The sequence below is a fragment of the Trachurus japonicus genome, chromosome 2 (genome assembly GCF_045865225.1).
Source record: "Trachurus japonicus isolate A0001 chromosome 2, Traja_1.0".
In the NCBI taxonomy this organism is placed as follows: domain Eukaryota; kingdom Metazoa; phylum Chordata; class Actinopteri; order Carangiformes; family Carangidae; genus Trachurus; species Trachurus japonicus.
In genome coordinates, this window is record NC_140908.1 from 9,229,897 (window position 1) to 9,255,075 (window position 25,179).

The following is a 25,179-nucleotide window of genomic DNA, read 5'->3' on the forward strand; positions in this document are numbered from 1 at the left end:
TTTTATACCAGAAAATATAGCATTTGTGTGTTTCTGTTGCTTATTCGTTTTCTTTTCTTTCTTTTTTAACCAAAACTTACCCTTTTTCCTCTACTCAGATCTAAATTGTTGCTAACTCTTAATGTAATATTTTAAGGCTATTTATGTAATATTTTAAGGCTATTAACATTAACTCTCAAGACATACATTTAGGCCTGCCTAAACAACTGTAAAATATAAGTATTTCAGAATCTGCAGTCTTCCATTACAGATGGCAGGCTAATCATTAGTGTGTGAGGATCATGAATGAAAAGAAAATGTGAACATTTGCTTTGCAAGTCAATTTATTGTGTGCGCCCCTAAATATTCTGTTTTAAATTTTAAATTAGGGGCCACTGTGTTTCTAGATTTGATTAATTCATATTGCATATTTTTTACACTGCGCATGAATAACATTTCCCAATTTGTAAAAAAAAAAAAAAAAAAAAAAAAGGGGGAAGTGAACGCAAATATTAACAGTCATTAGCGCTGTGTTTGTTTGTTTTCACCATGTGGTTTGTGGCGCATGTAATGGTCTCCTCGTAGCACCGTATCGGCGGAGCATAATTGGGCCGAGTCGTTTGATCAGCGGTGTGTGTGTGTGCGTGTGTTTTGTGTTTAGACCCCGCCCCTACTTGGCGGCTCCTTCGGCGTACCCTGGTGTTGTGAAGGAGCGAGTCCCCATCCCTAAGCAGCGTCCAATCAGCGCTGTCAGTTGGAAGCCGTTGACCGTGGAGATGTATGTTGTGTGGTAGCTGCCTGCTACGAGCGAGGCTAGACAGGCAGTATGGCGGAGGAGGGCAGTGTGTACGAGTTAGAGGGGCTGGAGACACAATTACAGAGTTTGTTAAGCCGCTACTCCGGTGATGAGTTGCGTGCCGACAGCAAACCGTTCTGCTCCGACTTTCGCAAGGTAAGGAGCCGCGGCTGAAGTTTGCTGACAGGCTTGTTGTCGAAGATACGAGCATAACGTAAATTGTTAGCCGACTGCCCCCTCCCCCAGAAGGAACTGGCAGCTACAGCGGATAGCATTAGCTATTAGCCGTTAGCCTCGAAAGCTAACACCCAACTAATCCGCTTTTCGCTCCCTAAAACAATTATTTTAACCGTGACGTCTGTTCAACTTCACACCATGACAACGCGGGCCGAGTTTCACTTGATGCTGTCGAAGCGTCCGGTCCAGCACATTGATAATATTTTGACAATGGTTGTGCACTGTTTAGCTAGCATGCTAACTCGGCTAGCCCTCAATCTACCTGCAAGTTAGCTTAGTTAGTGCGCTGGATGTTTACCAAATTAACACCACAGTGCACACAGTCTGGCTAACTTTTTCACAGCTTAATAACGCCCTTTTGAAACCATGTAACAACCCATTATCATGTTAGAGCCATACTGAAGCAAAACTAGATGTTGTTCTGTGATTAACAACCTGTATTATCATTTCTTTTAAATTGAGCTGTCTCAACTCTTGTTAGCTTTACGCACTTTTGCAATAATAGATAACACAGTTCCTCGACGTTTGCATAAAGCTATCCAGTGGTGCAGTCTAATTTGTTATAGTCGGTATACTGAAATCTTGATGCTTTTTAAGTTGGTACACTGTTTACACCTGTATAACACAGACTATAGTTAGATCCTTAGTTTTGTTGTGGTGGGGTATATTGAAATATGAATGCATTTTAAGTGGGTATACTGTGCATTATATCATATAGACTAAACCACTAAAGCTATCTAAACGTACAGACATGTATCTCGTGCAAATGTGCATCAAATGTCAGTTGTGGGAGGATTGCTGATAAATGTCCTGCCACATCGCAAAAGATTCACAGATGGGGTTACAGTATACTTACTACCAGCAGAATACAATGCAATCCACAGCTGATTAAATTCCTACTTTGCTACTGACCTTGCATTAAAGATTATGAAGTACAGTTAATATATAAACAGTAAACAGTTTGGGCTCTTATGAAGGAGAGTTCAGTACAGACTAAAGTCAAACTTGTGCTGTGTCACTTTGATGGATGATGATTGAAACTAGATACATGGACTGGACAAAGGGCTGAATGTAATAACATTGTTGACATTTAACATTCAGGAGATTACAATGCTGCACAGGAGTGATGTTTTGAATCATTATCTATAAGCTCATCTATAAACTATTATTTCATTATATGTGATGGCATATTTTAATGAGCCAACAAGCTGAAAAAATACCATGTAAATATGTGCTAAATGCCACATTATGTTTACAGACAGACGTAAGCTGCAGACATAACTGTTCCTATTAAGATAATGGATGTGGCTGGTCTGCATTTACTGGGCAAAGACTTGAGTATTATCATGCAGACATGTGCCCCAGTCATAACGATGATTCCCATGTTTTTGTCTGTTTTCCCTTCTGTTCTAATGTCATACAAAATGAAGGCATTTGTTGTGTGGTTGCACCTTTAGATTTATATATACCATGCTCAAAACACAGGTTATTAGTTTGCATCCTGTATTCATTGATGGCTTGTTGCAGCTTTAACTGGTTGTTATTGGTGACAAATGTATGAATTTCACCAGACCATGTGCAAGTTGTTTGCATGCAGTCAAAGTATCTCTTATAAAAGGCTAAATTAACACTTAAGTTTCCCTGTTATATTGATTTTTGACTCACCCTTGTTCTGCCCTTTCTCTGTGCAGCTGGTGGAGGAGTTTGCTTCTTGCTGGCAGGTGCCACTGCCTCAGCTCAGGATCCTTAAGATATCTCTCTGCTACTTTGCGCGAGCCTCCACCTCCTTTACATCAGACTCTGATCATGTGCTCCACACACTCAGCAGTTTGGCCTTGTGAGTATACATACCTTAAGGGTTGGCTTTCAGTCTTTACACACTGACATAATGGACACAGATTTAATTTACTGCCTTGAAACAGCAGCATGCCAGATTGTCCAGCAGCACGTACCTGTTGTTCTCACTATTGCTCAATGTTGAAGGCAGGTGATCGGTGAGACTGAGAGCTACAAACACATACTTTTATACCTCAACCACCCTGCCATCTCTGAATCTTTGAATTTGTTGTGAGAGAGATCATATCACCACTTGTGAAAGAGGACATGTTTGAAACTATGCCATCTACGACCACATCTGTGAAGTCCAGTGTATGAAAAAAGCTATTGCTGTTGAACATAATTAAATGTATTTTTAACACTGACCTGTCGATGTTCCCAATAAATGTGATTCCCACCTGCATGGCGTCTATGAGTCTGTCGTGGTGGTGACTCATCAACCTGTTATGTTAGCTCACCAGTACGTCACTTGTTCTGTGTTGGAGCTTTGTCAACAGTTGTTGCATGAATTATTTTCCCTGAATAACCAAATATCCAGATGTTGGCATTTATATGGAGCGTAAATTAGATTTGTTTTTTACTGTCATGTTTTGGTTGCTGCTTTGTTCATCAACCATATACTCCTCTATATTCACAAAGACATAGATTTTTTATAAAACAACATTTGGTAGTATTTTAATAAACAGAGAAAAGAGCACAAATGTTCATGTGTAATAAATTAAATCTCTGTATTTTTGTATTTGTCATCCACCTCTGAAGTGGTCCAGTATCTTCTGGGCTGTTGGTGGTGATGTTTATGGAATTGAAAGTTGATTGTGTTCATTGGCTCACACAAACCTATTTGTGAGCCAGGAAAACCCCTGGCACGCTGCCAGCTGTAGACCCCACTCCATCCATGAACTCTCTGTCCTCCATCCTCAGTCCCTCTGGGGTTCCCTTATTTTTCCCAATTAACTGCTTTCCACTGCCCCTTTTCTCCCCTACCACTGTCTTTAGTGAATGAATTTATATGAATGTATCCAACAGAGCTTTGGTTCTGAAGTTGTTTGGCTTCTATCAAAATATCCAGAGTAAACAATGATTTCTGGTCTCCTCACAGGAGTGTCTTTGAGTTGCTGCTGTTCTTCGACGTGGATGACTTCCTTCAGGAGCCACTGAAACAATTCACTGTTACATTCCAGGTGAGAAGGACACACATAACATCAAATATCAGAGACTTTAGGAACTCATTTACAGGTGTATCATTGTAGTAAGAAAGTGATTTAGAATAACAGTACCGGTACTAGTATTATAAGTCTGTTTTTTTTCTCTTTGCCCTCTTCCAGGAATGTCATTCGGCCCTTGCGAAATATGAAAATGTTCACTTACATCAGGTGGAGCATTTGGTTCAGGGTGGCGGGCCTTGGGCCAGCTCAGTCTTACAGGCAATCCTCAGTGAGTCCAGTTTACCTCAGAATGAAGGTAGGTAACGTTCAAGATTTATTCAGGGGTTTAACAGTCATGAATTCCAGACAAATGTGGATTTGGTGAACCCATAATTTGCTGTATAAAACTCTCTGACCACTGACACCTGTCGATCACATGTAAATACAAGTGAGTCGTTCACCTCTATTCGGTGTTAGAGTGTTACTTTGCCTCAGTTTGAAAATGTTTATTCATCATCATTTTTATGTTCCAAACTGATTGATACTGTAAAAGTTGAACTCCGTTATCTCTGCATGTCCCTTGCAACTACTACTGTTTGCAGCGTTAATTGCTCTCTCCTGTGACTTGGCCTTTCCGTAGTGGATGGGTGCATCAGCTCGGAGCTGCCGGTGTTCTTCGAGCTGCGGGTGCGCTACCTTTTATCCTGCAAGCGGGTCAGTGAGGCCATGGCCCTGGCTAAGTGTTGTGCTAGGCATCCCACAGCAGGACAACACTTGTTCTTCCTCCAGGTCTACCTCACGTGGCTTTACAAAACTTCACAGCATGACCGCCTACAGAAAGAGGTAGGTAGAGTCACTATTAAAGAGTAGCGTGTCTTTCAGTAAACATGTCGGAGCTATGTTTTGGGCTGAGCCATTGCTTCTGTTTTCATGTGTTTTCAGGTGGACGACTTAAGTGGTAAAGAAGCAGTACACATCATCTGTAGTTTGGAATCTGAGGAAGAAGATGACTTGCTACTAGCTCTCAGCAGATCCTTCCTCTTCCAGCAGCTCCGCAGGGGAGATATGTACTATCTATGGTAGATAAACTTAAATTTTCATTCTCATGTCAGCCTAGTTGTTCCCAATTTCTACAAAAACAATTAAGTGGCTTTAATTATAAACTCTGTTTTTTGCAGTGATCTTGTCTTTATATGGAGTAAACTTCATAGTCGGTTGAATACGTCCAAGGACGCGCTGCTTGAGGAGAGTCATCAGCTGATGCTGTCTGCCACGAATGTCAACTCAATCTTCCCGTTCATCAGAGCCATACTGCAAGAGGTGAGGTAGAAATTTAAAACCAGGTGCATGTTTAAAAGTTACGATTCCAAGATGTTCGTATCTCACAGATTCCTTTGTTTGTAACTTGCTAGCTCGGTGAAGATGGCATCCAGTTCTGCGTGGAGCTTTGCGCTAATGCCCTGGAGTCTTGCCTTCCCTGTGATGTCATTACCAAGTCCCTAATCTACAAAACCATTGCTGGCCTGCTTCCCAATGACCTGGAGGTTTGCCGGGCGTGTGCTCTTCTTGTCTTCTTCCTCGAGCGCACTGTTGAGGCCTACAAGATAGTGTACCTGCTTTACATGCATCCGGATCAGGAGTACCACGTGGATCACGGCCCCATTAGGAATCACGTTCGCTTTGAAATGCTTCAGGTAGAGCTTCAATATGCACAGAACAGATAAACCACATTTGCCTGCTATTTTTCCATATCATTGTGCCGTAACATTTTCTCCTCCGTCTCCCCTCAGGTGTTGAAGAAGGACCTCTATTTCGACCCAGAGTTTTGGAACCTCATTGCTTTGCGGACAAATTGTTTGAAGTTGATGAGTGAGAAGGTGGTTAGCTCAGCCCTTGAAGAGATCATGGAGGACAAATGGATCCACAACTATCGCACCAAAGAGCTTGGTTTTCGGTCAAGCACATCATCATGTCGGAAAGGCAGTAAAGACGCAGCTGCAAAGAAGCGGCACCATAAAGAGGACAGACATTATAAAGAGGACACTGCATCCAAAAGACTAAAGATGGGCCAGGGCAAAACACGACTAAAGAAAGGCGCCCACGGGTCGCGGCCTCTGAAGGAAGCATCATCTGAACCTTTGAGGCGGTCGTTTTGGCAGATGGACAGAGTACAGGAGGACGGTGGCAGTGGACACAGACAGAGACGCACTACACGGCTCTCGGAGAAGAACCCACCGAAACGGAGAATTAGGAGACCCAAGTGGCTTCTTGAAGACTCAGGAACTCTTGAGGAGAACAGTGCTCCTCTGAAGATCAAAAAGCATGGGCATCAAAAGCACGACCATCGGACCCCTGGCGTGAAGAGGCCTGAAACTGGTCAGATCAAAAATAGTGCAAAACTCAAACCTTCAGTGAACTCTCATTTAAAGGCAAAGGAAAACAAGCACCAGAGAGGCTTGTCTGTGAACTGTCTTAAACAAGCCGCCCCTCCACAAGTCATCCTGGAGCTCTCCCTACCAGACAACGAGCTGATGGGCACATTTGCTGAGGACACTTGCAACAGACAGAGGGGCTTCCCTCAAGTGCTTCTGTACAAACCAACAGTGAAGGTTCCCGTCACATCGCAACCCGGGAAGACCGTGCATCGCAAGGAGGTTGTTCTGAGAGCACGGGATGCAACAATGTTTGTACAGCAGCTGCACTGCTACGCTCGCCGACAGAAAGGAAAAGGTAACGGGTCGAATGTTCACAGCTCAGTATCGACCATCACACGCTCCTCTGTGCAGGGAAGTCCTCCTAAAACTCCACCGAGAGAGATCTGTGAAAAGCCTGAGGGGAAAGGCACAGCCACAGCTGAAATTGCAGCATCCTCAGTTTTAGAAAAAGACCTTCAAGCTCAAACGACAAAAGTGGTCTCGCGGAAGACATCTGCAGCAAGAGAGCTCTCTGTAAAGACTTCTGCTGAGACGAAAGTTCCTGTTGCTCCACGGACACCAACGGCGGCAAAAGTTACAAAATCCCCAGGTCAAGTCAAGGTCAATGTATCTCCAAGCAAAACAGAAGGCTTGCATACCATCTCTCCAGCTAGAGAGCTCCACGAGAAGACCGCTGCTGTGTCACAGACTTCAGCAGCAGCGACAGAAGCCTCGAGGTTGGACAAGGCCCTGCAGGCTCAGACCGCCGCTTCACCAAGAAAGCTCTGTGAGGAAACCGCCGTCGAGATGAAAGTCACGATTGCCTCACAGAGCCCGGCGGCTGCTAAAGTGACACAGTGTGATACAAGGTTAGATAAGGCCTCTAAAGCCGAGGTTCTGCAGACGACAACAGCCGAAGACAACAATCAGAAGACAGTTAGCGGTGGAATCCGTCCGGTCTCCAGTACAGACGACACTGGCGCTGCAGATCAAGAACTCAGGTCCCTTTCCTCAGAAGCTGAAACTGGCCAAATTCCTGCGGCCCAAGAACAAGCAGACACTCCAGAGGTTAGCAACAGCACTGCTGAGGCAGATGTCACAGAGGATTTACCTAAAACCTCAAAAGGACATGCTCCTGGTGGGAAGGACACAAGCCCCAGAGGAAACGTCGTCACTCTCAGTAAGGTATCAGAGAGCCAGGTTCTGTATTGCCCAACAGACGAGGACAGTATGAACGACATATCTGATCTGACGTTGGTAACGGAGATGGTCACTGAACTCACGCCGGAGGCTCTTGCTCGAGATTGTGAGGGCGACAGACGGCGAGCTCCAGAGAACAGTGCTTCCAAGGAGTCGACAGCTGGTAGTAAACCTAAAGTACCTCACAAAAAACGGACTACCTCCGGCTGCTCTGTTCCAGACTGGGAGGCCTCGGCTGATATGCAGCTGAAGAAGGGGAACGGGGGAAATCAGGACATTGCTCCGGAAACATCTGAGGACTGCTTGGAAATGGAAAATGAACCAGAAACAGAGGAATCCAAACTGGAGTATTGTTGCACCTTCTGCAACAAGGTCTTTAAGGGAAGCCGCGTTGTAGCACACGCAATGTTCCACTATCGTAAAGACGAGTGCATGTTCTGCGGCACGATGTTCAAAGACGACCTCCTGGCCATGATGCACCTCTCCGATCATATAGAGAAGCTCAAGAGGATCAAAGAGGCGGCTGATAACAACGAGACCAAAGACACATCCAGACCGAAAGTCAAAGGTCGCCGTAGCGGGAGATTGAAGAAATCTGCTCTCTGTCCTAATTCAGAAACACAAGATTCGAGCCCCTCTGAGTCCAGGAAGTTAAGATCTAATGACAAGTCAGCGAAGGGTCAGCTTTTACCAGAGAAGAAACAAAACACATCAAAGCACCTTAATAGAGAAACTTCTGTTCATAAAGTAAACGGACATATTGGCAAAAAGAAAAAGGTCGACACGGTGAAAAAGAACTCGGAAGCTAAGAAGGGACGTAAGAAACAGGAGATCTCCCAAGAAAGAACAAATAAAGGATCTACGGATTCTAAATTGCCAGAAAACCAACATGTAAAGATGGCTCCCTCTGCATCTTCAGCACAGGTAGAGAGCGAGTTTGGTTGTTCCACTGAAGATAAAATGAAGGAGACAGATGGGAAAGATGCCGAGGAGGGAAACGTGGAGTCACAGGAGAAACTTCGCTGCCCTGTGGATGGATGCGCTTGGTTCACGGACTCATCGAAAAACCGTGTCGCATTCCTGTACCATGCTCTGGATGATCACAGCGGCGAGCTCAAACCTTTAGAACTGGCTTTCCGTGTGGGACACAGCAGATGTTCCATTTGCATGAGAGTTTTGTGGAGTTTCGAACACTTCCAGCACCACGTCGAAAGACACAGGACGTCTCCTCGGCATCCCTGCCTCCATCAGGGCTGCACCGCCAGGTTCAAAACAGGGATGGAAATGAGACGCCACGCCAGGAGGCACAGTCCGCTGCAGGCAGTGTGCTGCGTCCCTGGATGTTCGCAACTATTTATTTGTCTCTGGGCACTAAACCTTCATGAAAAAGAACACTACGGATCCAAATCCACTAAATCAGACAAGATTTCAAAAGAGCAAACGGGTAACAAACATAGCAACACGGCTATTGGAAAGAAGCACCAGAATCATAAACCAAAAGATGCCACTGCTGTAAATAAGACTGTGAGTGTAAAGCCTGCTCGGAAATTGAGAGGAAGACCTCCACTTAACTTGTCATCAAGAAAACATGTCAAGCCCCTCTCCGGTGTCAGAATGTCTGTGTTGAAACAGGAGACACAAGAGAGAAATGAGGATTTAGGAAAAGATACAAATGTCTTAAAGAATCTCTCCAACAAAGATACCTCCACTGAGCCTGCTGCTCCTAACCTGAGAGTGAGGCAAACATTAAGAAAAGGGCAAGTAAGTAATGCAAACCTGGCAGCACACAAAACCCACAGAGTGATTTCATCATCATTGTTAAAACACAAGAGCAAAGTGAAGCAGAAGTTAAAGAGAAAGCAGATTGAAGTAAATGCAAACGGTCCCAAACGGAGAGGTCGTCCTCCTAAAGTGAAGAAAACTGTGTGTGATGAAAACACTGGTCAAAGCAATGAAACTGGCACAGAAAAAACAGTTTTACAAACAGATCTGAAGAGCCCTGATGAACCTGTGAGTGCTGCTAAAGCAGCAGAGACTTCAGATGTGAGCAACAGGTTAACAGAAAAGGAAAAGAGTGAGCAGGACCAAGATGAAGCCAAAACTGCACAAACATCAGCCGATGAATCAAAGTCTAAGAAATCAGCCAACAAGAAAAATCATGTTAAACAAAAGCGGATATCGCACAATAGCTCAACAGTTGTGACAGATGACACTTTGAATCAACCAAGCACCACCACCCCCACCCCCACCACCTCAGCAGGTAAAACACAGAAGCCAACCACTGACAAAACGAATAAAGTGCACAAAGTGAGAAAGCGCTCCAGCCAAACTGACTCAGATGTTCGTGAGTCAAAGAAGGACAAAATTACAAACAGCAAAGTCAACACCAAGACTGTCAAGAAAAAAATTCCTCTCACAGAGCCAGAGTCGGCCTCAAAAAAGACTGACAAGGCCAGGTCTGTCGTCCCACAAGCTGAACCCAGAGCAGCAGCCACAGTTGTAGTAGAGAGTTCTGCTGATGAGGATGGAAAAGCAAAGGCAGGAAACATGGAGTCAACACAAAACAGCAACACAAACACTGTGTCTGCTGTTACAGCGAATAGTTTGAACGAGGCATCTACACCGCCCACCACAACAGGAGAAAAACCACAGGAGGTAAAGACGGAGGAAAAGAAATCACACATCGTGAAAAAAGAGAGACATAAAGAGAAGAATATGAAAACGGCTTCTGTAAACTCAGGCAAAACAAATAAGAAGCACAAAGGTGTCGATAAAAACGGAGACAAGAAGACAGTCAAGAAGAAACGGCCGAGCAGTGACCCAGGCAAAACAGCTGCCTTGAAAAAGACTGCCAGTTCTAAATCCATAGTCCAACAACAGGATGAGGCCAAAACAGCTGCAGCATTAACAGAGAGTACTCTTGATGAGGAGGGGAAAGTAAAGGAAGAAGCCACAGATGCAACACTTGACGGCTCCGGTGTCTCCGTGCCTGCAAAGTCTCCCCCACCCACTGCCACTGATGAAAAAACACCCAAGGTATCAAAAAAATCAAAGAAACCCAATGATGTGAAAACACTTGACCCAAATAAAGCAAACAAGAAGCGTAAGAATATTCACAAAGACGGCGAGGCGAAGGCCGTGAAGAAAAAACGTAAAGATCAGGCTGATCCATCCTCGTCGAAAAAGCTGGAAAAATCCAAAACCGATGTGATGTCATCCACTGAGGCCACAGCAAAGGTAGAGGAGGGGAAGACTTCAGAGGAAACGCCACAACCCACAGCCAGCAGCTCCACTCAAGTCAACGGGCAAATGTCAAGAGAAGACTTGAAATCCACAGTGTCTAAGGAAGCCCTCGCCAAGTACAGCAAGACCCCGTACCTGCGGCTGCCGCCCACCGCCTACCTGGACGAGAAGTTCATCACCATGCCAAAACGGAGGAAGGAGATGTCGCTCTTCCAGAGAAGCCCCCCCACGAGAGAGGCTCCTGCTGCGGCCGCTCTGCAGAGACAACGATGTGCCAATTGCTTCGCCACTTTCAACAGCGCCGAGGATCTGCAGGGTCACGTGCAACTGCAGAAGTGCTCGAACCTGTTTGGGTTTGACTCCGACGACGAGGGTGAGTCCGAACTAAGCCTTTGTTATTGAGTCGATCCTCAAATAAAATCCGACGACCACTGACACCTTTTTTTGTTTTTTTGTTTTTTCTGTTTCAGGCAACAGTTGAACAGGTCTAGTAAAGTCAAAGTGAAATGTTTCCTGGGATGGATCGTACCTCAACAAGATGATTGCTCTCTCTCAATGACTCGTCCATTATTTTTGGGGGCAAAGACTCATGCATCAGGAGTTAATCCGAGAGAAGACGGAGACTTTTGCTGCAGCATGTGCCTGTAATTCAAGGGGCCCGGGAGCGGCCAGAACACACGTCGCATAGCCAGTCAGTAAAACGACTACTGAACTGAACCCCAGTCAGACTGTTGGTAGAACAGCTAGTACTGAAGTGCCTGCTCTGGAAGCACCGAGTTGTTTCCAGCTGCTTCACCTGGTATGGAGATTGAACATTGTGGCTTAAAGACTGGACTCTTGAAAGCTGTGAAAAAAAACTGATGCTAGATGACAAGGCTGCTCCTGCTATCACTAGGATACATATTTTTCACATCAGTAAGCCATAAAATGACATTGTTTGCTTTTTGCACTCTTCTCATAAGATATTCTGTTAATCTCTTTTGTTTTTCCTGCTTTAACTCTCAAAGTAATGGAAATTGTACATTAAATGCTCATGCTTATTTTAACATCCTAAAGTTACAAACAATAATTTAGACAGTGTAAACATTGAAAGTTGAAAGATTGCTGAATCGAAGTTCTCATTGGGATTTTTTTTTCAATGTATATTTCTTGTTTAAATACTAATTGTATTTCTAATGCAAAGTTCCCCATGGGATTGATTAGGCCTGTGCTGCCTGTCCTCATTGTGACTCACCAGTAGGTGTCAGTGTGCACCAATCTCAATCTTCTTTTTTCCTCTAACTAATCACAAGATGATATTGTTTGCTTTTTAGCATCGCACACAGTTGCTCCACTGTATTTAATGCTTTTCATTTCCGGTAACATCCATCAAGCTGCTTTTCCTTTAGCAATAACGACTACCAAAAACAATTATGAGCCAGTATCCCACTGATAAGTTTCTGGATTCTATAACTGATCATGTTTTTTAATCATTTGTTGTCAGTGGAGCAGCTGAGATTATGTCTTATATTGTATTTTTCTCACTTAAGTATAGATTTCACATTTTTATCTTCACTCAACGTGTCCAAGACCATTGGAGTGTTGTGATTTCTCTTTTAGGTTGAATGTTGTCTATAAGGATTCCTTCAGAGTGAGAGAAACAAGAGCTGTGGCAGTGAAAGTATCACAGTTTTACCAGGAGGCCACAGCAATCTTTCATGAGCAGCAGCAGGTTATATTTATTTATGATTCATTTTCTATCTTTTGTAAATATTTGAAGAGTTTCACTGGCTTATTGTATAAGGGGTTGTTGGAGCCAAGTTTATATTTTGTTCTTGAAGAAAAAATAAAACCTATTTCAAACGGCATCTATTCTATTGACTTTCCTATGGTACACTGCATACCACGGGAAGTGCATGTTTTTCAATCAGGAGAAGCGTACAGCCAGAGAATCGCTTTCCTAATCGGGTCCGGTTATCGTTAGTAGCAGTTCTAGCAGCCCTTTGTAAGCCCATTTGAAATATACCTGTTGAATGAATTGAACTTCATTGAATGAACTATTTTCTGATTTGAAAAGGAGACAAGCCCAAAGCTGCACCCAGAAGACCTGGATTTCCACCAAGCGTGCCCCCAGGCTCAGGCTCCCCCTGTCTGACATTTCAGGGTAACTTGGCTGCAATATGAACACAGTACCTTGTCAGTAGATATGTTTCTGGTAGCTGTAGATGTCTGTGTTCAACGTCAGTCTTGTTGGTCACTGACAGTGAGCGCTGAGGCAGACAGACAGTTACAGAGGCCAGACAGAAAGGTGATCGCTATAATCAATCTGAGTCAATACTGTTTATTGTGGTAGACAGAGAGAAAGGGAGACGGCTGGAGAGGAGGAGGGGGAAGAAGAAACGGGAGACCACAGAAAGAGTCAAGTTCCCGCTCACAGGTGTGTGTATGTGTCTGTGCATGCTAAGGGGGAGATATACTATTTCTCTCCGTTGTTGCGTGAAACTGGAGCAACGCAACGTGTATTTCTGATCATGTAGTTCAAAGAGAGTTTGCACGGAGCTGCTCTTTTAAAGGGCCAGTGGCGAATTATGAACTTGGATATCTTTTATCAGTGAATTATTTGGGTTAAATGTGTGGTGGGAACTAGGATAATTTGAATACAACTTTAAATGCCAAAAGATGAATTAAAATCAAAGGCTAAACTTATAACATTTATAGACAATGTAACAGGGGAGACTCATAACTCATAGTTCATCTTACTTTTTAATCATACTTCAAAACAACTATAAATATTTAATCATAGAATGATAGAAGAATTTCAGACTTTTCCTGGATCCGTATCTTACAAACACTACAATCATTTCTACACTGCAGAACATCTTCATCTTAACAATCAGTGTTAAGGGGTTAAAATGAATCTCTTGCAGTGCAGGGAAGACAGACAACTAAAATCATAATTCATATCTCCATGGTAATTATAAAAAACTACAGGAGTACAAATACGTGTAAATAGTTTTGTTCCAGAACAATATTTAGTTATGATAGTGACTTAAATACAGTATTTTACAACTACAAGATTCAATCGTCAAAGTATCACAGTTTTAAATATGACAAAGATTTAAATATTTACAAAATATATTACATAAAATGTCTGAAGTTAAATAAGTAGAAGACTTAGAGCTGTGTCCAAGTCTTATCATCCGTTCTGACTGGATTCAACTGTGTTTGAAGGAAGTCTTCACAGAGCAGCACTGCAGTAGAGACAAGTAGAAACTGGAAGATATAATAACTGTAGGGAGTGTTTAAATAAGTGTTTAATCAAACAGGCTCTGACATTAAACTCCTTCTCGCCCATAAAAAAAAAACAAGGGTACTTTCTTTCACCAGCATGGTAAAAGACAAAACTAAGTTTCAAAGCCTGAGATGGAGATTCGCTCCATCCCCGTCGTTACAGACTCGATCTGTCCACTCGTATCAAGATCCAGAACCTGTGATGCTTTGAAGAGGCCAACGTTTCCACATCGCTGCTGAAACAGGCCCCGACATCATCACCACATTGCATGAATTCTGCAAAACAAATCCTTCAACCTTTTTAAATACCTCATGACTCAGTGCTGCCAAAAAAAAAGTGTGAAGTTGCCTACAGCTTATTTAATCTCGAAAAAAAAGACAACATGATGGAGTCTGGTCTGTTATTATCTTATTCCACTTTCCATTTTGCACAGCGAGCGGTGCCTGTGTGCAGCAGCTCGGTGGTTTCTGCTCTTGTTGGAACATGTCAGAGATTAATGCTTGCTCAGGGTCTGACTGATCCGTGCCACTCTTGCTGCCGCGCTCTCAGGTGGTCTCCAGGTGTGACTGGATGTTTCCAGTCAAGATCATGTTATTAGGAGGGACACTGAGAGTCCAATACCTCTCTTGTCTTTTTTGGGGGGACTTTTTACACCGCCGTCCCTCCTTTTGTAGCTCCAAATGCTACTCGTGGTCTGTTGTAATCCAATACATGTCAGTGTGTGGTTGCACCTTCCTTCTCCTCCTGTCAGGCGGCATTTCTGCTACTCCTTTGTTCTCAGGCCAAAACGTTTTCAAGCCTAAGTCTGCAGTCCTGCTCCACTGTCTTGTCTGCGATTGGTTAATTCCAGTCAGTCCTCAGAAAGTCGGGGATGCACTGACAGACTTCGCGGCTGTAGTAAAACCCATTCTGGCACACACGTCTGGGCTTTCTGCAAGGCAACCTGTAACAACTGGAGAGAGGCAGAGAGAGAGGGTGGGTGAGGAGGAGGATGTGAGCAAAAGCCAGAAAAAGCAAAATCAAGAGGAAGATGAAAGGAGGGAGTTGAAGAAAGACAGAAAAGGGAGGAAATTAGCAAGAGAGTGCAAAGTGCAAAAGACATAAAGAGGAAGATTTTTTAGATAATGGTGGAGGAGGAAGGAGGAAGAGAGAGGAACAGAGGAGAAATAAAAAAGAAGACACAAGGGAGGTTATACTCTCTTGGCATGCACACTATGGATAATTCAGATCTTCACATCCCTTTTGGATAAACACTGATCCAAGTTTTGTTTGTGCGCGCATCAAAAGATCCTGTGTGTGGGAGAACGAGGGAGGATTTCTCCAGAGAGAGGGGGGGGAAGAATAAGGTCACATTCTGGGAACTCTCCTTTTCAAAGTCACAGTAGGTGTATGGTCTTCTGTGCACCACCCCCTGTGACCAGATGTTGAGTCAAACCGAGGAATAGACAAAACAATGAACAGAATGATGGAAAGAAATGATATCGGCCTACACTTCCCTGCTGGTCGTACCAGCGACTTGAATGTCGTTTAAAATGATGTGTGAAGTCCCAAATGCTTAAAAACTACTAAACTAGAAATTTTCTTCACTGTTTTGGCTCTATTATCACGTCAGATGTATTTTAGTCAGTAAAGTCATTCCTGGGAAACAATAAAAATCCTATTGCATAACTTGCAAAAAGCACTCTACCAAACAAGGGCAGAAAAGAGCAGAGGACTTGCTGATATCAGATGATGCATCTCTTTAACGTCTAGACTGATTATTACTCAGCTTGAGTGATTTCTGTGAAATGTAACGCATCGGTTTGCATGACTTGTGCATAAAATGGTGTTTTATGCAGCGTGTGGTGTGGCAGCGTTTAGTTTGGTCACTGATTGGTTTATTGGGTGTAACTAGATGTTTGGCTCGCTCAAGTGACAGCTAATCTAATCAAGAACTTGTTTGTGTAGTTTAGTAAACACTCCCTTAATCACTGGACTTAATGTGAATTTGGGTTTATAAGCTGTGAAATTGTTGAATTTGACTTTGAAGAAGCATCCAGCAGTTACATGGGAGTCAAAACAGGGGCTGCAGCTTCACAACCACGGAAATGTAACTCATACCGAGTCTCAGTTTGAGTAACGAGCACTTATTATTTCATCCGTCTTAAGCTGAGAGCGTTTAGAGGCCCTGCCACCGAAGGTCACTTGTGTGTATTTCTGTGAACTTTCCCATACGTGTAAAAGCCATGATTGGGAATCAGTCATATCAAAGCGCGGGGGCTGCTGACGTGTTTGCCTTTGTATCCTGCCACTCCATCTGTCTCCGAGTCTCCGGCCCGCCTGTCTCACGGCTGCTCTGCTCACTGTCATCAAGTTCACCCAGTCTCCCTGCGTGTCTCTCTGCAGGCCTCCGGGTTCACAGGAAGGTTGATCTCCTGCACGCCGGCTGTGGGAACCGCAACACGCATGCAAACCCGCGCACACACACACACATGAGAGCGTGATCGGACGTTCAGGACGCCCCGTGTCCATAAAAGGCCATATGGAAACATGTGAAATGAAACGGACAAAGCAAGTTTTTTTTTTTCTGTTTCAACTTTGGAATGTTTGACATGTCCATTGAGATTTTGCCTCTAGCTGCCTCCTCTCAAAGCTCTGGCTCTCAGTCTTTTCCTCTTTCTCTCCCAGGGGGGAACACTTGAGATCGCATCCCAGAGACCCGAGCAGGCCCGAGCCCGGCGCACAGGACCGGTTCTCTAAAGCACCAGCCACTGGTTCAGGTAATTCATGATGAACTGACACAGAAATCTGTCTGTTGAGAGTTCAGCAGCGCATCACAAATCACAAAATACAAATCTCCCCTAGTGTAGAGTTGGCTGTTCTCTCTCTTCGTAGCCATGTGGTATGTTGGAAGACACTGTGTACTGACCACAGTCATCTCCGTCCAACAGATCTGGACTCTTTGGGCCCCAGAGACCATGTTACATCACATACTGTACTAGCCTTTAGCATCCCATCACATATTATATGCCCTCTTCAAACACTTAATACGGAGTTTTGAGTCTGTTCTTGGCCACATATTGTGACACAGGCCTTTATGCATTGAAATAAAAGCAAACAGGTCACTGACCAGAGTGACAGAGCTGGACAATTTGCGTAACTATGTGGTTATGTTTATGCAATATCGTAACAATGGAAAGAGGAACCAATGAATTGTTTCGATGCCAGGGTGGAAACCAGACTATTTCTTATGAATATTATTATTATTGTGGTCAACCAGTTTATCCGGAACATGATGCACGATTTCAATGGAGAAAAGAGGAGGTGGCCGACTTGCACTGTCACACAGAGACAGGAACTGAGCTGATTGCTCAGTATTCTGATGCCAACAAAGAGGAAATGCCATCGTCTGTCATCAAATTCCAGCTGCTGTAAGTGGAAAATGTTATTAACAAGCACTTGATTAATGGTTTTCCCTATACTGAAGCAAGATTTATCATTTAAGGCCAACAAAAATGTTTATTATTTCTTATTTGGTTGAGAGCAGAGGGGGTTCTTAAAGTTAAGAGTCGAGTTGGCAGAGAGCCAGAGATACTTGGGATAATTTCATCCCCCAGAGGAGACATTCTCCCTGTGCTTGTCCCTCTCTCTCCACAGGGAGGTCAGAGTGCAACGCTGAGAAATTCAGTTAAACAGGACGCAGGGTAACGCTGGCTCTGTCCACCTACCTGCACTTGTTGCGGTCGAACCTCTTGCCCTGCCGCAGACACGATTCCGCACTCTCCCTGCACTGACACAGGCAGGTGTCGGGGTTCAGCGGCTGGCTCTCAGGACACTGTGCGGCGCACACGCAGCCGCACAGGTCGTCGTCCCACCGCTGGCCAGAGGGACACCACTTCCCCTCGCCTTGACCTTCACACTGGCATTCACCTGAGAGAGCAGCAGGGACACAATCAAAGGCAAGCCGTGTTAAGACTTTGCAGCATTGTTATGGGTTAATTGTTTGGCGGTCGTGTCGTTACTTGTTTGATAGTTGCATAAACTTCCTTCCTCTTATCTGTCGTGATCTGACTGACAACCCTGTTCTCATAAATGTGCTGTATTTACAGTAAACCGCTGCTTGTGAAACCCAGATGGATTCAGAAAATTGGTGTTTTTAAGGAGCGCTGTTTTTCTGCATCCTTTCTGGTGCTGCAGACTTTAAGCCTTTGATTCTGGTTTAAAGAACATTATATTTGCATGTGTCCTCAATAACTCTAACATCTCCTTACAGGTGTTGTGGTCCAGCTTCCAGCCCGGATCGCAGCTGTCCTCGGTGAGTCCGTTTCGACACACGCACTCGCAGGTTGACTCCTGCAGGACCCTGTTGGGCCCACACAGAGCCAGCAGACCTGAATCCAGTGAGTCTGGAGGCCACATGGAAAAGAAATAAACAGAGTTATTGTGTTGTGTTCCAGACCACCACTGCACGGCTTTAGACTCTTGGGCTTGTTTGTTAAACAGCCACAGCATCAGAGGTCAAAGTCCTAAGAGGCTTTCCCGAAATGACCATATAAACTGCCTAAATACCTCCAATTATTTATATATCAAATCATTCTAATTCTCTCCCAGTGGCCTCTGTTTACAGTGGGTTATATAAATCAAAAGTAGGTGGGGATGCTAGGAGCTGTAGTGCGCTACATGATTGTACAAGTCAGATGCCACAAAGGCACTTTGGCTTCTCGTGTTACTGTTGGATAAACATTCCCTCAGGCTGAATTTGTTTCATATCATTTCATTCGCCGTCAACGCATCATCATCATCATCATCACGATCATTTGGCGGTGGTGGTTGGGGAGGTTTTGAAACGAAATGTGACTCACAAGCAGTTGGGAATTTTTACAGTTTTCATTTTGGCCTACATAAAAGCACAGCTCTCAAAACAGGAGATTTCTAAAAAGCTGTTGACAGGTTGTAGATATTTGTGCGCTCCAAGGTGACGGTACACAGATTACACAGCAGGTGGTTTCCAGTGTTGTGTTTACTCCTGACCCTCATGCGTTATCGTCACGCCACCCAAACACAGGCCGGACTGGAACATGCTGCTTCCATTTGGAGCTTGCGTATGACTTGTCTGACATCCTGGTCTCCACCCTCTTAACTGAGCATGTAACAATGCATTTTCTGTAAGTACTTGTGAGTTGTTGTTTGGATTTCTTGGTCAATTTTCATCGGCCAAATTTGTCACTAGGGTTTCATGTTCTGCTGAAGTGTGTTTTGTATTTATTTAAGTGTTGGATCAGCGTCCAGAGTTTCACAAGCCAATAACACAGTCAGAAACTGAACTAGTTTACCTGTTTCTCTCGCCGAGTAGTTTATGGCGTCTGCTGAGACACACACGCAGTTCACTGGATCCCACAGCGACCCTGAGACGCAGGGGACTTCAGGAGGGGAGCACCTACACACACACACACACACACACACACACGTTTTATGAATGAATCACCGACTCTGACTCAGAGACGTTTGCAACCACGCGTCACTCTCTCTTTCTCTCACTCACAGGTGATCCGTCGCAGCTCGCCTGATGATGGAGTGGAGCGGCCGCTTGGGGAGGCACTCGCACGTCGTGTGGTTGACGAAGGTTACCATGACGACGGCGCGGTCCATCCTGGGAGGGGACAGCTCCATCAGCTGCCGGGAAAGACGGATTAAGGTCAGAGGTGTGTCGGTAGGAAAACAATAACTCATCGCTTTTATTCCTTTGTTCTTTCATCAGTTGTGTGTTGTGTTTGTGCAGCAGGAGTTGATGTAAGTGTTGCAAAACTTGTGCGAGCTGCATGGTCTCGATGTCCACTCGCAGCCAAAGGGTGTCCCGTTGCAGTGAGGGGGTGGGATGTGATGCAGATGAGTTTGTTATGTAACTGGGTACATTGTTTTCTGTCCTCTCTCCTGAGGCGGTTTGAGGTGTAAGAGCAGTAAAATACCAACACAGTCGTGTAATGGAGCAGTGTGGAGAACAAAAAGGGCGCTCACCGTCTTGTTCACCAACGAGTGGCTGGTGTTGGCGCAGTAAAAGGCCTCGTTGGTGCAGCAGCCGCCGCAGCGATGCAGCGCCACGCAGCGAGGGAGGTAGAACTGACTGGTGGATTCTGGGTACTCTTTGGCAACCTCGATGCACACCTCTCTGGGCTGGCACGAGGTCCGCTGGATCTCCTCTAGGATGACTGAAAACACATGCCATTAGGAAACTGAATTTAGTTTTTTGACACTGTATCTGAAACTAAGAGAGAATAGGAGTTTTAATTTACCTGCAATTAGAGGTTTCAGGGGGAAACGGGAGGGAATTATAGAATTAATCTAATTTTCATTTTCCAGTCCTCTCTCCAGCTTCAGGCTTCGTTTCTACATTTATTGCATTTACCACCCACTTTTGTCTGTCTCCAGTGCAATGAGATCTGTCTGGCATTCCACAAAAACATGATTTCTCTTGTTATATCACCACTGCTCTGATTTTTTAAAGCATTTTAGTGCTTTGGCCTGGCTTTATAAAAAAGAATACTGCAGAATGAGGAGAGGAGGGGAAGAGCTTTTAAATGTCATCTGGCTCAGACAACAGAGAAATATCTCAGATGTTGTCAACTCCAGTTCAAACACATTATTATTTCTTAATTCAACTACATTTGTCATGTTCTTTTTCTTATACCTTCAAAAGTCCCGTCCATTTTATAAAGAGCCTCCTCCCTTGGGTGACCCCACAGGTCGTCGTCGTTGGAGTGGACCGAGGGGCCGGCTGAGGTGGGGGAATAAGACGGGGAAGAGGAGGAGGAGGAGGAGGAGGAGGCCTGCCATGCTTTCTTCCTCAGGCAGTGTTGAAGCAAACTGTACTCTGGGTACACAAGCTGCAATAGCTGATCCACATTGGTTACTGTCTCCAAACTGGGCTGGTCGTCTGACATCACTGGAGCCTGGAGGAGGGTAAACAAGGAACTTTAATAACATGAAATGCAGTGACATCAAGAGAGTTTTCAGGCCCATTGATCCTGTTGTTTAATATTTCTGTCCTGATTCGGTAGGAAACCAATCAGACAGCGTCAGCTTTGCTGCTTTGTGCTGGATAAACAGTGAATACCTCTGCTACCAATGTGTTGTGACATGTTGCTGTTGGCTACTGTTAGTTATTATGGGTACGTGTGTCCTCTCCTCACCTACGCACACTTATTGTTATATTCAAATTCGCAAGGACACCGCAAAGTGTTTCCTTCATGCCCCCGTTTCTCAGTCTGTGTAGTCGAGCCTTTTAAACCGCGCACTTGAAAAACTTCACCCAAGGCAAAGTGATAACACTTGAAAATACCTGCTGCTGCTGCTGCTGCTGCTGCAGTGCCCTTGAGCATGACGCTGTAATGTGACCTAGTTTTACCCACAGGCTTCTAGTTTCACACATCTGTGCTTTCTAGCACCTCGCGGCTGCTTCAGGAGTAAAAACCCAGACTTCCCTCCATGACAGGTCGGACCTCCAGCTTCCTGTCACCTTCGGGGGGAGAAGCAGCTCCGTGTCGGCTTCAACGGACCAAACAAGAGTTGCGATTGTCGGGCTCAGCCGCAACCCACATAATCGCCATCACTGAAGGGCTTTATGAGGTGGAAAAGGTTATCGCTCCACAAAACCATTCCTGCGGTGAGTCACCCCCGTAATGATTTTTTTTGGCTGCTGTTGTACTACTCCCAGATACAGTTAGATGATAGATTAAAAAGGTTAATTGTGTAACAGTTTCCGTGTCATGTGGGGATGGGATGGGGGGGGGTAAATGTCAGCTGAGACTTTGAGTATCACACATTGGTTCTTCCTCCAGGGAGCGTGGGTGATTGTTTGGTTTCCCAGCGTGAGAAGGAGCGAGCTGGCACAGCTGGTCTTCAACCTTAACACAAACCAGATCTCTGCCGTTATCAGCTCCACCATTTATCTCCTTCTCTGCTTCACTCTCTCTCTCTCTCTTCCTGTCTCTACACATCCGTCTCATACGTTTCTTCCTTCTCTCCTATGCATGTCATATCAAACATCAACATCAGCACGTGATAAAGACAAACTGGAGCTCAGGCCGAAGGGGGGCACGAGTGAAAAAGTCAATGCTGAACGAATGCGTAAAATGTCATGACACCAAAGTGGCATTATCAGGTGATGTTGAATGTGTGTTTCATAAGCCGTAGTTGACGTCTTGCGGCTTCTCAGTGGGAAATGAAATGACGACTGGTTTTTCATCATCACCGGTTTACAGTTGCTCTTCATTAGGAGGGGTTTCCCTCCTCGGCCTTAAAGGAAATGAGCAATACTACGCTGCTGCTGCGTTGGGTGAGGGACTCCTCTCTCTCTCTCTCTCTTTCTTTCAAGCTCTTCCCAGATTTCCTCTTTTTCTTTCAGTTCCCCTCTGTTTGCTTCGTGCGGTAAAGAAGTGGTCACATGACATGAGGTCATCGCCGTGGGACTATGAGGTCATGACAGGACAGTCATTCGTCCAGCGCTCTGGGGTGTGTCCATCATTAGATACAGCTGGCACTCAGGCATGTATATGAACACACCCATGCATTCGTCCCTCGGTCTGTCTTCATGCATCTTATGGCCGAAGCGGTTGTTGCACTATTGTCTTTGAATTCTTTTGATAACCGTCCAGTCCCGTCAAAATATGACTTGTAATTCATTCATTCTCTCAATTCCAAGCTGATTAGATATTACTCAGTAAATCTCCTCCTGCATTCAAACACAGTGTTTAACAAGAAAGGAAATAAATTCCCAGCAGTAAACTGATGCAGCCAACTGAACATTAAATGAGTTATTACCACGTCTCATTGCCAGAGCTTGAGACATAATACTTTATATTATGTTTCCTGGCTTGCTTAATCACGAACAGTGAAGTCAACACTGATGTGGATTCATCAGAATTTTAACAATGACTTGCAGAAAGAAAGGGATATTAAATGAGGATTTACAATCAGGATCTTAAAAGAAACTCACTTTGATTGTAAAAGACAATCAGACTGATTGCTTTTAAGCTTTTGCTTATAATTAAAAATGATAATATGCATTCTACAAATATCTATTAAGGGATAAACATTGATGATTTATTCCCCATCTGAATCTTGCTACATGCTGATGACTCCATGTTGTATGTGTACAGCTCTACTGCTCTACCAGCCTCTAGATGTTTTTCTTGGAAACATCTCAACTCATTTGTTGAACTTGTTCCTCTAATTTAATAACCATTAAGAAACATTTTATCACACAGATGCTCACTCTGACTCATTCAAACTATGCAACTTGAGTGAATGAGAAAAGGTGCAGCAGTGTTTTATGATTGAGAGACCAAGCATTTTTACAGATGGGAGAGAAATGAAACATCTTACCTCTGTGCCCATGTCTCCAGTTTGGTAATAGTCTGTATAGTCTTGTCCTGAGCACAAACTGCTGATATTAAGCATCCATAGGAGCAAAGCTGGTATCCACATAGTGAGGAGATGGAGAAGAGAGGATGGAGAGGAGATTACAGGGCAGAGGAGGAGGAAGTTAGTGTATTTATAACTGGATGTAAAGTGATAGATAGAGAGAGAGGAGGAGAGGAAGGTGGATGAGTCTGAGGTGAAGAGGAGGAGCAGGAGGGCACTACAGACTCAGCAGGTTTCTGTTTGCTCCCCTCTTCATTCTATCCTGGAACAAAGTTGCTCTTCTGGCGCAGGTTGTTTGAATTTGGAAAATCGTCCGAATAAATCATGATGAGGAAGTCTGGGTTTTTCACACAGCTGGTTTTTCGTTCTCCCCCCTCTTCTTCATAGGAAGTCTGTCCTGCTCCTCTCCCACCGCACGTCGTCCATTCTCGCCGCCGTCCGTGTGGGATGTTATCAGAGTCCCAATCAGCCTCGGCCGTTCCTCTTCGGTCTCTTCTTCGTGCCCTTCACACTGGTGGTGCACCTCCTTGCTTTTCTTTATCTTTATTTTCCTTTCCGTTCACTCTGCAGCCGTGCTCTTCCCTCCCTCTGTCTCTCTCTCTCTGATTATCACTGCCTCTTTATCTGTCTCCTGTTTCTCTCAGAAACCTTCAGGGCAAAGCTCTCGCTCTCTCTCTCTCTCTCTCTCTCTCCTTCGCTCTGTCTCTCTCTCTCTCTCCCCGGACTTTTCTCTTCTCTTTTTTGCCGCTTTCTAAATCTGTCACAACTTTTCTGTCAGGCCGTCTGATCAAAGAGAGAGAGGGAGAAGGAAAAAAAAAACGTGGAGGAGCTTATTCCAAATCCAGCTCTGACATTGAGGTTTTTCTTTTCTTGAGAAAAAGCTAGAGGTTTTTTTTTTAAAAAGAAAGAAAGAAAGAAGCTTTTGGTGTTAAGTTCTTTTCCAAACAGAGGGAATGTGCGTCCTGTTCATAGATGTCCTGCTGGAGTGAATGAGAAAAAAGCTGCAAGAATGGAAGGATTGTCTGTTGTGGGTGGAGTGAAGGATCCGAGAGAGGATTGTGTTGTAGCTGATGTTGGAGCTGGCACTTTTTTTTCCTTCTTTCTTTTTTTTCTCCACCATAAATTGCAGGCTATAGACTGCTAACAGGCACTGGCACACATTCTCCTCACACGTGCCATCATCCTCTCCTTAGTTGATTTGAATTCACCGCAGAGGTTTATTTTTACTGTTTTTATGACTGAAAGAAAAAAGAAAAAAGAAAAAAAAACAGGTTGGACTGGCTCTTTTCTTTTCTCACACATTCATTATCTTCTCCATCTTTGCAGCGCTGCGTAACAGCAGCAGCAGCAGCCATTGAGGTTTGTGTTCAGTAGCAGTGAATGTGAACGTGAGAGTTTCCTAACTTGCAGCTCTTAAGTGTCTTTTTATGAGCTGTTAATACCCTCGCCGTCTCTCTGCTTTACGTCAGCTGCCCCCAATTCCTTCTGGTTTCTCTTCACCTCACTAAACACCGCTTCAGTGTCAAGACTCGTCTGTCTGTGTGTGTGAGAAAGACACAGTTAAAGCCATGAAATTGGCCTCACACCTGCAGCTCCCAACACCTTTTTCTGCTTTTACTCCTCCACACTTCATCAAGCTCCTTCCCCCCCCCCTCTCTC

At 44.5% G+C, this 25,179-nt stretch overlaps 2 protein-coding genes and 3 long non-coding RNA genes across 8 annotated transcripts; 4 read left to right on the forward strand and 1 right to left on the reverse strand.

The window, feature by feature from the left end:
- The first annotated feature begins 683 nt into the window (after nt 1-683).
- LOC146990802 (uncharacterized) lies at nt 684-12,681 on the forward strand. Its single transcript, XM_085799457.1, has 10 exons — nt 684-931; nt 2,704-2,849; nt 3,948-4,029; nt 4,174-4,309; nt 4,634-4,836; nt 4,936-5,072; nt 5,172-5,313; nt 5,406-5,687; nt 5,784-11,223; nt 11,321-12,681. The coding sequence occupies exons 1-10, from the start codon at nt 806-808 to the stop codon at nt 11,329-11,331; spliced, it is 6,705 nt and encodes a 2,234-aa protein (XP_085655583.1). The 5' UTR covers nt 684-805; the 3' UTR covers nt 11,332-12,681.
- Nucleotides 12,682-12,904: 223 nt separating this feature from the next.
- On the forward strand, nt 12,905-16,623 carry LOC146990803 (uncharacterized). Its single transcript, XR_015037730.1, has 3 exons — nt 12,905-12,993; nt 13,183-13,266; nt 16,507-16,623. It is a non-coding gene; the product is annotated as an uncharacterized LOC146990803 (long non-coding RNA).
- On the reverse strand, nt 14,763-24,006 carry LOC146990804 (vascular endothelial growth factor C-like). 2 transcript variants are annotated; one of them, XM_085799471.1, is made up of 9 exons: nt 23,746-24,004; nt 23,482-23,570; nt 20,786-21,047; nt 20,116-20,306; nt 19,643-19,773; nt 19,434-19,537; nt 18,372-18,506; nt 17,829-18,030; nt 14,763-15,073 (listed from the first exon to the last, which is right to left on the reverse strand). In XM_085799471.1, the coding sequence occupies exons 1-9, from the start codon at nt 23,774-23,776 to the stop codon at nt 14,962-14,964; spliced, it is 1,257 nt and encodes a 418-aa protein (XP_085655597.1). In that variant the 5' UTR covers nt 23,777-24,004; the 3' UTR covers nt 14,763-14,961. The 2 variants fall into 2 exon arrangements, with proteins under 2 accessions (XP_085655597.1, XP_085655605.1); XM_085799479.1 differs by having other exon boundaries at nt 23,482-24,006.
- LOC146990805 (uncharacterized) lies at nt 16,727-19,783 on the forward strand. 2 transcript variants are annotated; one of them, XR_015037724.1, is made up of 4 exons: nt 16,727-17,531; nt 17,758-18,059; nt 18,374-18,415; nt 19,645-19,783. It is a non-coding gene; the product is annotated as an uncharacterized LOC146990805 (long non-coding RNA). The 2 variants fall into 2 exon arrangements; XR_015037723.1 differs by lacking the exon at nt 19,645-19,783 and having other exon boundaries at nt 16,729-17,531; nt 18,374-18,510.
- On the forward strand, nt 20,933-22,635 carry LOC146990806 (uncharacterized). 2 transcript variants are annotated; one of them, XR_015037725.1, is made up of 4 exons: nt 20,933-21,057; nt 21,156-21,266; nt 21,590-21,760; nt 22,502-22,635. It is a non-coding gene; the product is annotated as an uncharacterized LOC146990806 (long non-coding RNA). The 2 variants fall into 2 exon arrangements; XR_015037726.1 differs by lacking the exon at nt 22,502-22,635 and adding an exon at nt 21,936-22,068.
- Nucleotides 24,007-25,179: the final 1,173 nt, after the last annotated feature.